The 16369-nt window shown below is 47.8% G+C and overlaps 2 protein-coding genes across 8 annotated transcripts in view; both read right to left on the minus strand.

Annotated features, from left to right (window-relative positions):
• LOC125724048 (tripartite motif-containing protein 16-like) overlaps positions 1–16369 on the minus strand; it is an 80960-nt gene that overhangs the window by 47078 nt on the left and 17513 nt on the right. Inside the window, exon 6 of one of the 2 annotated variants that reach the window (XR_007387127.1) lies at positions 13845–14510. Coding sequence is in view for 1 of the 2 variants with exons in the window: in XM_049000976.1 (XP_048856933.1) it covers positions 13978–14510 (533 nt within the window). In the remaining variant the exon portion in view is untranslated. Of the gene's footprint in view, positions 1–13543; positions 14511–16369 lie in introns of those variants that run through there. The other variant, XM_049000976.1, reaches the window with a different exon arrangement.
• LOC125724042 (tripartite motif-containing protein 16-like) overlaps positions 1–16369 on the minus strand; it is a 178415-nt gene that overhangs the window by 46770 nt on the left and 115276 nt on the right. The gene's annotated exons all lie outside the window — the stretch shown is intronic.

Consider the following 16369-nt stretch of genomic DNA (forward strand, 5'->3'; position numbering starts at 1 on the left):
AAATAAAGTTTTTTTCTTATCTTATTTTCCTTCTGCGCTGTCTTTATCTCCTCCAGCCTTTTGTCTCCACGTCTTCCTCTAGCTGAAGATGCCGTTCAATCAAAGTGAATATTTTACTCACTTATCTTTTGGTCTTTTATGATTCCATGTGTACCACCTCCAAATTATTTTGAAGATTTGAATTCCATTGTATCCAAATTTATTTGGAACGGTAGACAACCCAGGAAACGCTTCTCAGTTTTACAGCGCACCAAATCAGACGGTGGCCTCGCCCTCCCTGATTTTAAGCTCTAGCATTGGGCATTTCAAATTAGGGCTATGCGCACTTGGACAGACGCAGGCAGTGTAGTGTCATGGAGAGGTATTGAATCGGCTATAGTGCATCCCCACGGACTCCAGGACTTACCTTTCCCAGGGGAAGGTCTTTGTAAATCACGACACAAACTTGGTTGTATCTTTTCATCCACCTTAGCTGCATGGTACAACGCCGAAAAAGTAATAGGTCAACAATCTCCTTTATGGAACAATTTCCACTTTCTGTCAGACTATAAAGCTTTTGTTTGTCCCCCCTGGTCATCCAAGGGGGTTTTCACATTTTCTAATACGTTTGATGCGAATGTTGTGCGCACATTCCAGGACATTCAAAAAGAATACATTCTGCCTGGCTTCTAATTTTTCTTCTACCTCAGGCTACGATCTACAATGAAGGCCTATGCTGTGCCATGGAATTCTGTCTTAGATGATCACCCAATGTTTAGCTTTGTGACAACATTATTGTCCATAATGACAACAGACGATAAAACTAGACAGGATACACAAAGCTAAGCAAACAAAATTTACTCAAAATAGTAGCGGCTCCTGGGAAACAAATGCTGCTGTTTTACTTTGCCTTTCCACTAATACACATTAAACACCAAAAAATAAAAAAACAAAAAAATCTCACCTAACCTTCCCAGGGAGCGATCAGGGAGTCACATCTCCACCAAGTACTGGTGAAATCCTGCCGACTGCGTCAAATCTGGGAGGAAGCAGCGAGGGACACAGAAACGGAGACCCGACTACGCCACTCTGGGAAATTCACCCAGAGAATTAAGTACAGGAGTTTGCAACCCACTCCGATATAAAAGGACACAGATTCGTAATCACCGCCCGGGGGATGTGAAGACCATGAACACTCCCTTTATTATTCTGCGTTTAGTTCACACTCCAAAGGAAAAACCAAACAGCAAACAAATGACTTTAAAAACTACCCACAAATGGTACAAATCAAATCATGTTAGAATAACACTCCAATCACACAAAGAAACCCAAACCCAGCAGCTATTACCTTGGGGTGGGGGGACACACTGTCAGAAGGTACTCCACGGGGTCAGCACATCACATGGCGTAGATACACACACCAGGGGGGTGGGCTAAGGAGGCAGAGCGACCACGACCTACCCCCCCCCCCCCCCCCCCCAAACCAGATCCTCAGCACCCAACACCAGGCCTCCCCAGTGGCGCCCCACGGTTTACATACAACAAACTAAACAAAAAACATAAATACTTAATACTAATTACACAGGAAACCCGAAAACAAAGTAAACGAAACAAAAGCAGAAAACACAGCAGGACAAAACAGCAGCAATTGTAGTGGCTCAGTATCCTGCCGGCTGCCTGGCTCACGCCGGTCCGGGAACACTCCACCAAATCGCCATCCACTGACTGATTACAAGCGGTATTAAAAGGGAACCTTAAAACGGGAACAACTGCAAGCGGCTAGATTACCAAGCCCTCGCACACTGCAGCGATGGAGATACCCACAACTTTGAAAAAGGAGATACTGGCACATGGAGAGTCGCGTCACTGGTTACAGGGTGGTCTAACAGACAACTACAACTGGATCTTATATACGCACGCTGGCCACAACAATTAATCAATTTAATAAAATCATGATACCTGAAGAGATCGCACCCTCCAGCTCCATCTCACTACAGTAGTTACTATCCTCGCTGCTTTTATACAAATAAGGCTAATTTAGTGAGGAACCTCCCTCAAAGGTACAACGGCAAACACCCGCCTGCTTCAGATCACAAGCCCATGTTCTGAATCACTATTCTACCAACACACAGGTAAAAGATGAAGAACTCTTCTCAAAGTAGTGCTGTCAGTTGGACCTTGTAACATGAATAATCATAGTGGAGAGTGACAATTTTATTATTTTAATGGGAAGATGTGAGATTTTTATTGGGGGGGGGGGTCCCACCTTCAGAAACAGCCAGTGAGACTCATTTACCTCAAATCTTCTGACCATGTGAGTCACATTAATGAAACCGTATCTTAAGCCCAGCCGGAGCCCACCTCCCCAAGGGTACACTCTACTTTCCCAGAAAATGTCAAGATGGATTCAAATTCAACTCCCAAACCTACTGCCAGTTTTTAGAAGACACTTTCTTCAAGCAGTGGTTCAGGAAAAAGTCAGCATCTTTCAGCAGGACCATGATTTTTATGCAGGACAATGCTCCATCGCATGCATCAAAGTACTCCACTGCATGGCTACCCAGTAAAAGCCTTAAGGATGACAAAATAATGACATGGCCCCCTTCCTCACCTGACATTATCTCTATTGTCCTGCAGGCTTGGGAGGGAGCTGTCGATGATGCACTCAGCGGTCTGCACAGTCTTCTGAAGGGTCCGGACCGCTGAGCGCGTCATCAGCAGCTCTCTCTCCAGCCTGCAGGACACTCACACTTCCTGCTGCGTCCGTAAGGAGGTGGCTATATTGCTCACTAATTGATATTTCATGTCAGAAATGTTTATTCGGAAATTATGTGATGTTTGTTTATTATTCGCACTTTGAAAGATGATAATAAACAAGGGAGATGGGAAAATGTAGCTTTTTCATTTAGTTGCATAATAATTGTGCACACTAATAGTTGTGTAATAATTGTGCACACTAATAGTTGTGTAATAATTGTGCACACACGTGTTTTCCCCTGATAATGTTCACACTCACATTTCCTTTGCATAACATTCAGGCTTCAGGTTCATTAACATTTTGAACTGACTGATGACACTATATTTGTTTATTATTGAAATTAATCCCAAAAACACAACTCGCCTAATAATTGTGAACACAGTGTATTACATTGTGGGAACCAAACGTCCCCCACGATGTGATAAAAACCTTTTGCCATATAAGGACATTTTCACTCCCCACACCCCACAAACATAACCTCAATTTCATAAAAAAATCTGTGAATAGAATCACAAAACTGGAAATACCTAAAATCTTGTACTTTGTTTGCTTACTTACGGTTAAGGTTGGGGCTGGATAGGTTGTCATTGTTGGGATTAGAGTTTTCACCATAGAAACAAATGGAGAGTCCCCACAAAGATATAATTACAAATCTCTGTGTGTGTGCGTGTGTGTGTGCGCGTGTGTGCATGCGTGTGTGTGCGTGTGTCTGTGTGTGAGTGTGTGTGTGTGTGCGTGTGTGTGCGCGTGTGTGTGTGCGTGTGTATACTTGGCTACAGAAGATGGATGGATGGACAGATGGAATTTGCAACCTTACTAAAGAGTAGCAGAAGCACTTCTGACACTTGAACCCTGATGATAAGTACAATTATTTATGTAAAAGTGCATCAGTTTTGTACTTAGTGGCATTTGCCAAACATGCTTGTAAAGGTTAATTCTGCCAGAGGTCAGTGCTGTGGGTTGGCGTTTGGCTCAGTGGCTTATATCACTTTGCTCCTGTGACTAAGGCCCTTAACCCCAAACGCACTAGTGACTGCCTGCGTCTGCCTTCTCAAAGAAAAAAAATTAAATTATTTGACTGTGGAATTTGAGCTTCGTGGGTCCAAACCTGCTTAGTCACACCGCCTTAAGTTTGTTGCTCAAATCGCCGCTTTCGCAATTGTAAGTCGCTTTGCAAAAAAATATCTCCAAAATAAAAGTAAATGCTCTTCCTTTGCAGGAGAAAAAATGATCAACATATGTTTTAAACAGTACAAAATTGGGTCTGACTTTCATGCAGTTTCAACAAAACGTGGGTGGGGACAAGGGACGTCGCGATATAATGTGATTATACGATTACGTTTGCAGCAAATAAAAGGACAGTGATAATGGTTCACAGCAGCACAAACCAAAGACAATCGGATGAAAGCAGAGTGGAATATGGGAGTATGGTAGACGATCCTTTCATAGCATCCAGATTTCTTAATGTTTGCGAGGCTGAGTTTGTTTATATGGAGCCCAGCACCAAGTTACACAAGAAAATAAGCTGGAGGAAAGCAGCAGGCAAAAGCTTGACCCAGACGCAGCCCCGGTGCACGCCGATTGGCGGCTGGGGAAACTTGCCGCGTATCACCCCTACGGCGGCTGTTTCAGCTCACGGTTTCCCGCTTTGGGAATTGCATGTAGCGCCAAAGTTCCTCGAAATTGTTACAGTATCATGGACCTAAAGACTCATTGAGGTGTCACTCAAAACACAATATTGTGCAATTTGCGTTTTTGTGCTCATCATCACAGGTCCTGAGGGCCCATACATGCTGGTGCTGAGCTCTGTTACTGATATTCTTAAGTATTATTTTTAATAATTGTTGCACTTGGACTCGATCTTTGATACAATGTTTTGTCGCTTTTAATCTTTCCAAGCACTTAGCATACCGGGGCGACGCCCAGCACTGTACAGTGTCAATCTGCTTCCTCATTTGTATGTCGTTTTGATAAAAGCTTCTGATAAATAAGTAAAATGTAAGTCAGTATAAATGTATATACAATAGTAACTACGGTAGATTTCTCTCTGGTAGGTCTCTCTGACCTTACTCCCCTGGGAGAAAAGCCCAGTGTGACATGGACTAAAATGTAAATGTGTAGTTTTTTAGATCTTAATGTGAAAATCAGATCTTCGTTTTCCCAGAAGGTGGCAGCACATGAACACTGCAAAACTGCAAGCTTGGCTTGTCGCTTTGTATACAATAGTGCGCTATCCGTAGTACTAGTAACCCCGACTACGCCACCAGAGGGCCTGCCCCTCAGGACTTCAAATTAACCCCACGACTTCCCCCTTGCAGTTACATTTGCATGAACATACAGAGACGCATATCCCAGAATTAAAACAATTTAACACAATACTTAAAAAGAACCCTCCCAGCCGGTAAACAATTACCAGCATATGACACCACTAAAACAGACAAATGGGGTTGAGAGCAAAACCCAGGTGCTGGTGGTCCAATACTATAATCACGCCTTAACCCCTTAGCCAGCCAGGGAAGGTGCTTATCTGGAGAAAGAAAAAGGAGGAAGGGGAGACACCACACACATACACCCCGAGGGCACACACATCCAAGTGGGAGTTAATATCAAAATCACAGCAAACTGCATCCTGGAGTTAATACCTCTCATTCACCCCACATTCACTCCATGCAGTGAAAGAAAACAACCTCCAACCCCCAAACTCCAGCACCACATTCACTGGCTCTCCGCTGTAAATGGGGAAGAGAATAAACTACCCTCCAGACCTCCTACTATACCAGTCAGCACCCAGTTAGCCCCGGTAACCACACCCCCCCTTATTCACAACTATGCCAGTACAGCGCACATAATCTTACAAACCAAACGAAATCAAAACAGGCAAAACAGCAGTGACCAGCTCCTGAGCATCAGCATAAACCCGGACACACTCGTCGCCCCGAACCCAGCCTGGGAAGAGATCAACAGTCCTTACATACCCAGAAGAGAACAGAAATGCACCCAGCCACCCCGTCCAACCCCTTTTATTTCATTGCAGACAGTATGAACACAAGATAATTCATGTATTTTTTGGTCAACGTCATTTGATTTGTAAATAAACATCCATTCTTGCCATTCAGGCCTGACGTTGACCAAAAAAAACATGAATTATCTTGTGTTCATACTGTCTGCAATGAAATAAAAGTTAAGGGACATTTGTGAATTACTGCTTTATTTTTTTATCTCACATTTTCCACCCAGTCCCAACTTTTTCTGATTTGGGGATGTAATTACTTTGATTTATATCTGAATCCTACTTTTTTGTAATTGACCAGTACGCTTCTTATTCATGATAATATTCAGTTCACGTTTTATCTGTGACAAACAAGTGAGGATCAGAGAGCAGGAGCCTTGCTCAAGTGACAGTGACAGAACTTTACCAACCATGGGATTTGACCCCATGGCCTTCTACACATGGGCATGGACCCCTAATCTGCCAAATTACACACCGCCCTGACTCATTCTTCAATGAATTTCCTGCATGGACCCATCTCACCTACTGGAGCTTCAGATAGTTCTGCCTTGACAGTCAAGTGATCTTTACAAACAGAAAAATTATTACACCCATAACCACAAGACAGAACTTCCTTTGAAGGAAAGATTGGCTGGGACCTGCTTAATATGAGTTTGACGATGGTAAAATGATTGCGGTCATTAGCAATTTCATCCATCCATCCATCCATCCATTATCCTCCGCTTATCCGGGGTCGGGTCGCGGGGGCAGCAGTCTCAGCAGGGAGGTCCAGGCTTCCCTCTCCCCGGCCACTTTATCCAGCTCCTCTGGGGGGATCCCGAGGCGTTCCTAGGCCAGCCGAGAGACATAGTCTCTCCAGCGTGTCCTGGGTCTTCCCCGGGGTCTCCTCCCAGTGGGACATGCCCGGAACACCTCCCCAGGGAGGCGTCCCGGAGGCATCCTGATCAGATGCCCGAGCCACCTCATCTGGCTCCTCTCGATGCGGAGGAGCAGCGGCTCTACTCTGAGTCCCTCCCGAATGACTGAACTCCTCACCCTATCTCTAAGGGAGAGCCCAGCCACCCTGCGGAGGAAACTCATTTCGGCCGCTTGCACCCGCGATCTCGTTCTTTCGGTCACTACCCATAGCTCATGACCATAGGTGAGGGTAGAAACGTAGATCGACTGGTAAATCGAGAGCTTCGCCTTTTGGCTCAGCTCTCTCTTCACCATGACAGACCGATGCAGCGCCCGCATGACTGCTGACGCCGCACCGATCCACCTGTCGACCTCCCGCTCCATCGTTCCCCCACTCAATTTCATATATATATATATTCAGGACGCTAATTGTCGCACTACCTTTATTGTTATTTATTCTATTCTACTGCCTTTATTGGCCCTACTACCCCATTTCGTTGTGCTTATACACAATGACAGTAAAGTTGACTTTGACTTATGAAGTGAGAAGGCCATGGATAGAGAAGTTGTGCTAATGCTAACTGTGGCTACGACAGTCAGATTTATTGGACCCAGCTGATGGGTTCCACAAGTCCCCACGTGATCTGAGCCACAAGTACAGCTAAACTGTCTGACAACAAGCCAGTGAAGTCAAACAGCCTGCAAGGCCAGTCACCCCATCTGGGCGCAGGATCCCAAAACAGAACAAAGGTTTTTGTTTTCTGACTTTGACTCAATATTGGGAAAATAGTGATAAATCACCCCCCCCCCCCTGAGAGTTACCCCAAAACACATCATTTTAGTTCACTGTCTTTCGCACGTTGTTCTGTTGATCATGTCCCCAAGAGGGAAGCCAGACTTTCCCAGAATGGTAGCTGCTCACTGTAACATGCATTAAGAGACTGAAAAGTGCTGGTGAACATCCTGCCTGGACGCCGGCCACTGTGATGGTGTACATGAATAGGGTGAATGGAACAATATATGTGGACTTTCATGGAATATAAACTGTGAATCGCCCATCCATCCAGCAAACCCCACTATAATAGTACCGCCACCCTGTCCACCCGCCTGCATCCTGAAATATCACCCGAAATGTCAGGGCGAAACATCAACACAAGCAGATGGCTTCCATATTAGAGGAATGGGAGCCGAAACAGATGTGGCCAGCAGAGGGCGCTCCACTCAGAGCACCGAGCTTCATGGGAGGAGAGCAGGTGTGTGTGTGTCTGTGTGCATGGGAGTGTGTATGTAAATGTGTGTGTGTGTACGGGTTTGTATTTACCTCATTGTGAGGAACAAACATCTCAACAATGAGTCAAAACCGGTTACTTTTTAGCGTGTGGGAACATTTTTCAGCTCTTCGCAATATAATCTTCAATTTTACAAAAATCTATGAATGCAATCAAACAATGAATTTAGCCAAAAGTCTTATATTTTGTTTGGTTACTTATGGTTCAGGTTAGAACTGGATAAAAGATACGGTTACCTTAGTTACGATTAGGGGTTTGCCCAGAGGAATGACAGTCATAGTCAGTCCTGTGACTGTGAAAGGACAGTTTACATGCGTGTCACATGTGTGTCACAGTAACTGGACACAACTGTGATAATTTTTATGCTTTTGGAGACAAAAATGTCTGTGTTTGTGTCACCAGAGGGATAAATTTCCCTGTTTGCATGTGTGTCACCGTCTGTAAGTGTATCACAGATGTGAGAGAAATGCTTGTGCATATAGGCTGTAAACCCTCATGCATTTCAGTCTCTGTAAGTGTTTTGTTCCGGCTGCTGTCAGACGCAGCATAAACGGACTCAGACCCAGGATGGTTGGATTGTCAGGGATGATTTATTAACAAAGAGCACAAACAGGAGAGAACAGAACAGAAAAGGAGAATGAAACACTGATGCAGAGCCGAAGCCGGCGTGGTGGCTGCCACAGGATCGATTCCTCCCCCCTCAGCCGGGGACCCACCTTATACACCCACCCCCAGGGGAACAAGTGCACCACGTCTAAATTAGACAGGGGGGAGAGAAACAAACACGCCGCCAGCAGAGGCAGCAGCACAGAATGTGGAGCTCGTCACTAGAGGGAGTAAGAATCCACCTTCCCATTGTGTTCAGGGGTATATCTGTATTACTGCAGTGCCACTGTGAGTGTATTGTGGGTCATATTGTGGCTGAGAATCTTATTCCTAAACTGTGTGGAATAAAAAGGGAACTATATATATATATATACAGTACTGTGCAAAAGTCATAGGCAGTCACATAAACTTTTAAAAATGATCTCCATGTTTATTTAAACCTATGATATTATGTCTGTCAAACTTTTTGCCCTTAACCGTTTCAAAATCTCTCCTAAAGTCATCCCAGTATTGGCAGTATTTTCAATATACTCATGTATTTTTTGACATGACCACTAGCTCACCTCATATAGCTAATCAGTACCTCAGTGACTTTTCAAAACTAGTTTCATTAATTGAGCTGGTGGTGAAATTGAACAAATACATGAAATGGCCGAGGTGAACCTGAGGAGAGGTTTAGGAACCATATTGGTGTTCATCTAACCATCCAACAAGATATCAGTAAGTTTTTGGAGAACATAAGAAATTCCTTTTAGTTTTTTTGTTTTACTCATAATTTGCATATGTTCTAATCCATCCATCCATTTTCCAAATCTCTTGTCCTACTGGGTCACGGGGGGTCTGGAGCCTATCCCGGAAGCAATGGGCACAAGGTGGGGAACAACCCGGGATGAGGGGGCCAGCCCATCGCAGGGCACACTCACACATCATTCACTCACGCATGCACACCTACGGGCAATTTTAGCAACTCCAATTAGCCTCAGCATGTTTTTGGACTGTGGGGGGAAACCGGAGTACCTGGAGGAAACCCCACGACGACATGGGGAGAACATGCAAACTCCGCACACCTGTGACCCAGGCAGAGGTGTGAGGCAACAGTGCTAACCACTGCACAACCATGCCACCCCTATATGTCCTGATATTAAATTTTGTTTTCCATACTGAGAAAATATAAATTTACTACCCAGATAAAAACCTTTAACATTTCCTATGACTGCCTAAGACTTTTGCACAGTACTGTATATACCTCAGGATTCCTCATGAAACAGGATTCATGTGTTATTTCTGGTAATTGGTAATCACCTACACTACTTGATGATGATCAGGTGCTTTTCTGTTGTTGTACTAACGTGCCTCATTAAGATTTTATGTTATTTATGTTTACTTAGTTAATATATGATTGATTTGATTATATTATTATCTTTACTAAGTTACCTCAGGACCGCAGTAGGTTTTGAGTTAATACCCCTCCTGGAGCCGACACCTTATCGTGGTGGAGGGGTTTGCGTGTTACAATGATCCCAGGAGCTATGTTGTCTGGGGCTTTATGCCCCTGGTAGGGTCACCCAAGGCAAACAGGTCCTGGGTGAGGAACCAGACGAAGTACGGCTCAAAAACCCCTTATGAAGAGAAAAATCTTGGATTCACGGTTTCCCTCGCCCGGACGCGGGTCACCGGGGCCCCCCCCTGGAGCCAGGCCTGGGGGTGGGGCTCGATGGCGAGCGCCTGGCGGCCAGGCCTACACCCATGGGGCCTGGTCGGGCGCAGCCCGAACAAGGCACGTGGGTCCCCCCTCCAATGGGCTCACCACCCATGGGAGGGGCCATAGGGGTCGGGTGCGAAGTGATCTGGGCGGCGGCCAAAGGCGGGGACCTTGGCGGTCCGATCCTCGGCTGCAGAAGCTAGCTCTAGGGACATGGAATGTCACCTCTCTGATGGGGAAAGAGCCTGAGCTGGTGCGCGAGGTTGTGAAGTTCCGGCTAGATATAGTCGGACTCACCTCGACGCACGGCTTGGGCTCTGGAACCAGTGTCCTTGAGGGGGGTTGGACCCTTTTCCACTCTGGAGTTGCCCGCGGGGAGAGGCGCCGAGCGGGCGTGGGCATACTTATTGCCCCCAGGCTGGGCGCCTGTACATTGGGGTTTACCGCAGTGGACGAGAGGGTAGCCTCCCTCTGCCTTCGGGTGGGGGGACGGGTCCTGACTGTTGTTTGCGCTTATGCGCCAAACAGCAGTTCGGAATACCCACCCTTTTTGGAGTCCTTGGAAGGGGTGTTGGAGAGCGCTCCTCCTGGGGACTCCCTTGTTCTGCTGGGGGATTTCAATGCTCACGTGGGCAACGACAGTGAGACCTGGAGGGGCGTGATTGGGAGGAACGGCCCCCCCGATCTGAGCCCGAGCGGTGTTTTGTTATTAGACTTCTGTGCTCGTCACGGATTGTCCATAATGAACACCATGTTCAAGCATAAGGGTGTCCATATGTGCACTTGGCACCAGGACACCCTAGGCCGCAGTTCGATGATCGACTTTGTAGTCGTGTCGTCGGACTTGCGGCCGCATGTTTTGGACACTCGGGTGAAGAGAGGGGCGGAGCTGTCAACCGATCACTACCTGGTGGTGGGTTGGCTCCGCTGGTGGGGGAGGAAGCCGGCCAGGCCTGGCAGGCCCAAGCATATAGTGAGGGTCTGCTGGGAACGTCTGGTGGAATCCCCTGTCAGGGAGAGTTTCAACTCCTACCTCCAGCAGAACTTCTCCCATATCCCGGGGGAGGCGGGGGACATTGAGTCCGAATGGGCCATGTTCCGTGCCTCCATTGTGGAGGCGGCTGACCGGAGCTGCGGCCGCAAGGTGGTCGGTGCCTGTCGCGGCGGTAATCCCCGAACCCGCTGGTAGACACCGGTGGTAAGGGATGCCGTCAAGCTGAAGAAGGAGTCTTATCGGGCCTTTCTGGCCTGTGGGACTCCAGACGCAGCTGACGGCTACCGGCAGGCCAAGCGGAATGCGGCTTTGGCGGTCGCTGAGGCAAAAACTCGAGTGTGGGAGGAGTTTGGTGAGGCCATGGAGAACGACTTCCGGACGGCTTCGAGGAGATTCTGGTCCACCATCCGGCGGCTCCGGGCGGGAAAGCGGTGCAGCATCAACACTATTTATGGTGGGGATGGTGCGCTGCTGACCTCAGCTCGGGACGTTTTGGGTCGGTGGAGGGAGTACTTCGAAGACCTCCTCAATCCCACCGACACGCCTTCCAATATGGAAGCAGAGTGTGGGGACTTGGGGGTGGACTCGCCTATCTCGGGGGCGGAGGTCACTGAGGTGGTCAAAAAGCTCCTCGGTGGCCGGGCCCCGGGGGTGGACGAGATTCGCCCAGAGTTCCTCAAGGCTCTGGATGCTGCGGGGCTGTCCTGGTTGACACGCATCTGCAGCATCGCGTGGACATCGGGGGCAGTACCTCTGGACTGGCAGACCGGGGTGGTGGTCCCCCTCTTTAAGAAGGGGGACCGGAGGGTGTGCTCCAACTACAGGGGGATCACACTCCTCAGCCTCCCTGGTAAGGTCTATTCGGGGGTCCTGGAAAGGAGGGTCCGCCGGATTGTCGAACCTCGGATTCAGGAGGAGCAGTGTGGTTTTCGCCCTGGCCGTGGAACAGTGGACCAGCTCTATACTCTCAGCAGGGTTCTGGAGGGTTCATGGGAGTTTGCCCGACCAGTCTACATGTGTTTTGTGGACTTGGAAAAGGCATTCGACCGTGTCCCTCGTGGGGTCCTGTGGGGAGTGCTCCGGGAGTATGGGGTACCGGGCTCCCTTTTAAGGGCGGTTCGGTCCCTGTATGACCGGTGCCAGAGTTTGGTCCGCATGGGCGGCAATAAGTCGGACTCGTTTCCGGTGAGGGTTGGACTCCGTCAGGGCTGCCCTTTGTCACCGATTCTGTTCATACTTTTTATGGACAGAATTTCTAGGCGCAGCCAGGGCGTTGAGGGCGTCCGGTTCGGTGACCTCAGGATTAGGTCTCTGCTTTTTGCGGATGATGTGGTTCTGTTGGCCTCATCGAGCCGTGACCTTCAGCTCTCACTGGAGCAGTTCGCAGCCGAGTGCGAAGCGGCTGGGATGAGAATCAGCACCTCCAAATCCGAGACCATGGTTCTCAGCCGGAAAAGGGTAGAGTGCTCTCTCCGGGTTGGGGATGGGGTCCTCCCCCAAGTGGAGGAGTTTAAGTATCTCGGGATCTTGTTCACGAGTGGGGGAACGATGGAGCGGGAGATCGACAGGCGGATCGGTGCGGCGTCAGCAGTCATGCGGGCGCTGCATCGGTCTGTCATGGTGAAGAGAGAGCTGAGCCAAAAGGCGAAGCTCTCGATTTACAAGTCGATCTACGTTCCTACCCTCACCTATGGTCATGAGCTTTGGGTAGTGACCGAAAGAACGAGATCGCGGGTACAAGCGGCCGAAATGAGTTTCCTCCGCAGGGTGGCTGGGCTCTCCCTTAGAGATAGGGTGAGGAGCTCAGTCATTCGGGAGGGACTCAGAGTAGAGCCGCTGCTCCTCAACATCGAGAGGAGCCAGATGAGGTGGCTCGGGCATCTGATCAGGATGCCTCCGGGACGCCTCCCTGGGGAGGTATTCCGGGCATGTCCCACTGGGAGGAGGCCCCGGGGAAGACCCAGGACACGCTGGAGAGACTATGTCTCTCGGCTGGCCTGGGAACGCCTCGGGGTCCCCCCAGAGGAGCTAGACGAAGTGGCCGGGGAGAGGGAAGTCTGGGTCTCCCTGCTGAGGCTGCTGCCCCCGCGACCCGACTCTGGATTAAGCGGGAGATGATGGATGGATGGATGGAAGTTACCTCAGGACCGCAGTAGGTTTTGAGTTAATAAACTGTCTGCCGCCTGCCGCCCCCTGCTGGCCAAAGCGTCGCCGCTGCGATATCAGGCTGCTGCGCTCAGTGAGCAGAGAGCGCGGATTAAGTCTGTTACTCAGTTACGTTCTGGGCAGCGCGGAACCGGGACATTAATGGGATAGAATAGGAAGCCTTTATTGTCAGTGTACAGGTAGCACATACAATATATAGACAGAAATATAAAATATACATATAGAGGGGAGGGGAAAAGCTCCCCCCACTCATCAGGCTTAGATTTCATTACATTTTATTTTATTCAGAATCAGAATTAACTCTATTGGTACAACTGCATGTACTATGAATTTAATTTGGCAGTTTTGGTGCATTTACAGACAACATAGAACATAAGTCAGACAAAAACAGTAATTTTCCATGTTTGTTCAGCTTACAGAACCCAATTACTTGTTTCATTAACATACGTCACACTTCAGACAGAGTAAAAATGGTTATACTGGTTATAAAGCAGAGATTTTACCTTTTTGCCGCGGAGAAGCAGCGACATGTGACTCTCTGATAAGGTAAAAATGATTCCTCCAGCACACAGTGAGCTATCCCAGCATGCACAGGGACACGGGGGAGTTTGGATAAACATAAAACCCTGGACAGAGGGGTTCAGTGAATGAGGAGGTGAAGCTGTACAGGAGGGTCAGTCCATCAGAGGAGACTCTGTAGAAGGACAGAGTACCAGCTGCCTGGTCCAGATACACTCCTACTCTGCGGGAGCCTGAGGGCTTTATGGGTATGTCAGTCTGTTTATTATTGTGCCGGACAGAGTAACTGTCAGGAGAGCAGCGCAGCATCCATGACTTGTTATTGTATCCAAGCCCACAGTCATAACTCCCTCCTTTCCTCCCGATTCCTTTATAAGTCACTCCTATCCAGGCTCCAACTCCACTCCACTCAGCCTCCCAGTAACAGCGACCAGTCAGACTCTCTCTGCACAGAACTTGGTGGTAGTAGTCAAATCTCTCTGGATGATCAGGATATGGCTGCTTTGCCCCCCATGTCACCTTCCTGTTCCCCTCTGACAGAGACAGGTATCTGTTTGCTGTGTTGGGGTCCAGCGTCAGCTGGCAGGAGTCTGTAGGCAAGAGGAAGAGCGATTAATCCCATGACGAAGCCCAGCATCTCCATCATTATCACTGTCACACCTCACACACTCACTAACACAGAACTCGCTCCAATACACACATTTTATTCCCAATATACTCATGTAGCCGCCCGAGTCTGCGGCGCTCCGGCTGCCCCCTGCGCTGTGAGACACGCCGCGCTGAGAGACTCGCTGGGGCCGAACTGCAATATAGCCTGCGCTCTATTATTCTGTACGATGCATAAAATATAAAAAATGAAATATGTGAATTACCTCAGGAAATGTTGGACGCCCGCGCGACGCCGGCGGGAAGACGCGCCAAAATGATGCGCGTGTTAAAGTAATGGCCTTAATTACAGGTAAATAAAATTACAAACAGCATTCATCAAACATATTAACCACAAAATTACACAACAAAAATTACCACTAGAAGTGAGTTTGTCTTTAGGTCACAATATGAACTTTTAATCCACTTTGGACACACACCTCTCTCCAGCAGCGCGCCGATGCGACGCTCCCAACGCGGACGCATCTAGGCTGGTTCTCCGCAAAGCGCATCACTCGCGTATTACACCGCGTTTGCGTACATGGAAACGTTCATATTTCTCTGGTCAAGCTGTGTACTTTACACATGCGCACGTGTCCTATTTAAGTATTATTAGTAAATTATTATTCTGATATTCCCTGCACACGTACTACAGCCGCGAGGTCTGTGTATGTTTCCCTACGTTTTACAAATTCAGAGCGGCAGTTCACGGGGCTGCCAACTTTGATCAACTGGCTGGCGTGAGATTTTCAATTCGGGACAAGTCTGCACATATATGCATACACATTTATATGTATGTAACAGTTTTATTACCTTGAAAATTGGCTGTAGGGTTTGCAAACTACCCCAATCCTCATCAAAATCATCTATGTTGGCGTTTGAAGACAAATCTGGAGTGCGGCAGGCGGTCGTCCGCGGAGGAGTAAAATGCATCATAAAAGTTCAGACACACACGTCCGCCTGTACGCGCGCGGAGAGGTACCAGTCTGGCAGCCACGTGTTTTCTGTGTAGATTCCGGCTGAGTCTGCGCGCCGACATAAAGATAACAAGACGCATGTGCGATGTGCAGTACCACCAGAAATCGGGGTGGCAGTATGGTCACGTATTGTCACGGAACATTGTCTTTACATGCGGTACAGATAGTATTAAAGTAGCATCTGATTTTTTTAAGAATGAGTGTCCAGAAGAGCTGTATATTTTCAGAGACAAGAAAAAAAATATTCCGAACACTATTGTGTCCTTCTGTGTAAAGCGACTTCAAAATTTAATGGCAGTATAAGTTTCATGTGTCATGTGTACAAGGTACAATGAAATTCTAACTTGAAATTCTTACTTGCCTACTTTCATAAGCAGCGTTATTTTTCAATACAGTTTCATTCATTCATCCATCGATTTTCTGCCACTTATCTAATATATAACATATATTCTATATATAATGTTGTATATATTATATATAATATCTCAGGGTATATTTAATATATAATCTCTGGCTTTCCCCCCTGGCCTCCTCCAGGTTGGACATGCCCTGAATACCTCCCCAGGTCGCCGTCCAAGAGGTATCCTAGAACCATCAACTGACTCCTTTCAATTCGGAGAAGCAGCAGTTCTACTCTGAGCCCGGATGTCTGAGCTCCTCACCCTCTCTAAGGCTGAGCCCAGACACCCTGCTGAGGAATCTCATTTCTGCTGCTTGTATTCGCAATCTCATTTATTCGGTCATCACCCAGAGCTCATGACCATAGGTGAGAGTAGGAACATAGATCAACCGGTAAATTAAAAGCTTCACCTTCCAGCTCAGTTCCC

This window comes from Brienomyrus brachyistius, unplaced genomic scaffold (assembly GCF_023856365.1).
Source record: "Brienomyrus brachyistius isolate T26 unplaced genomic scaffold, BBRACH_0.4 scaffold54, whole genome shotgun sequence".
NCBI classification, from domain to species: domain Eukaryota; kingdom Metazoa; phylum Chordata; class Actinopteri; order Osteoglossiformes; family Mormyridae; genus Brienomyrus; species Brienomyrus brachyistius.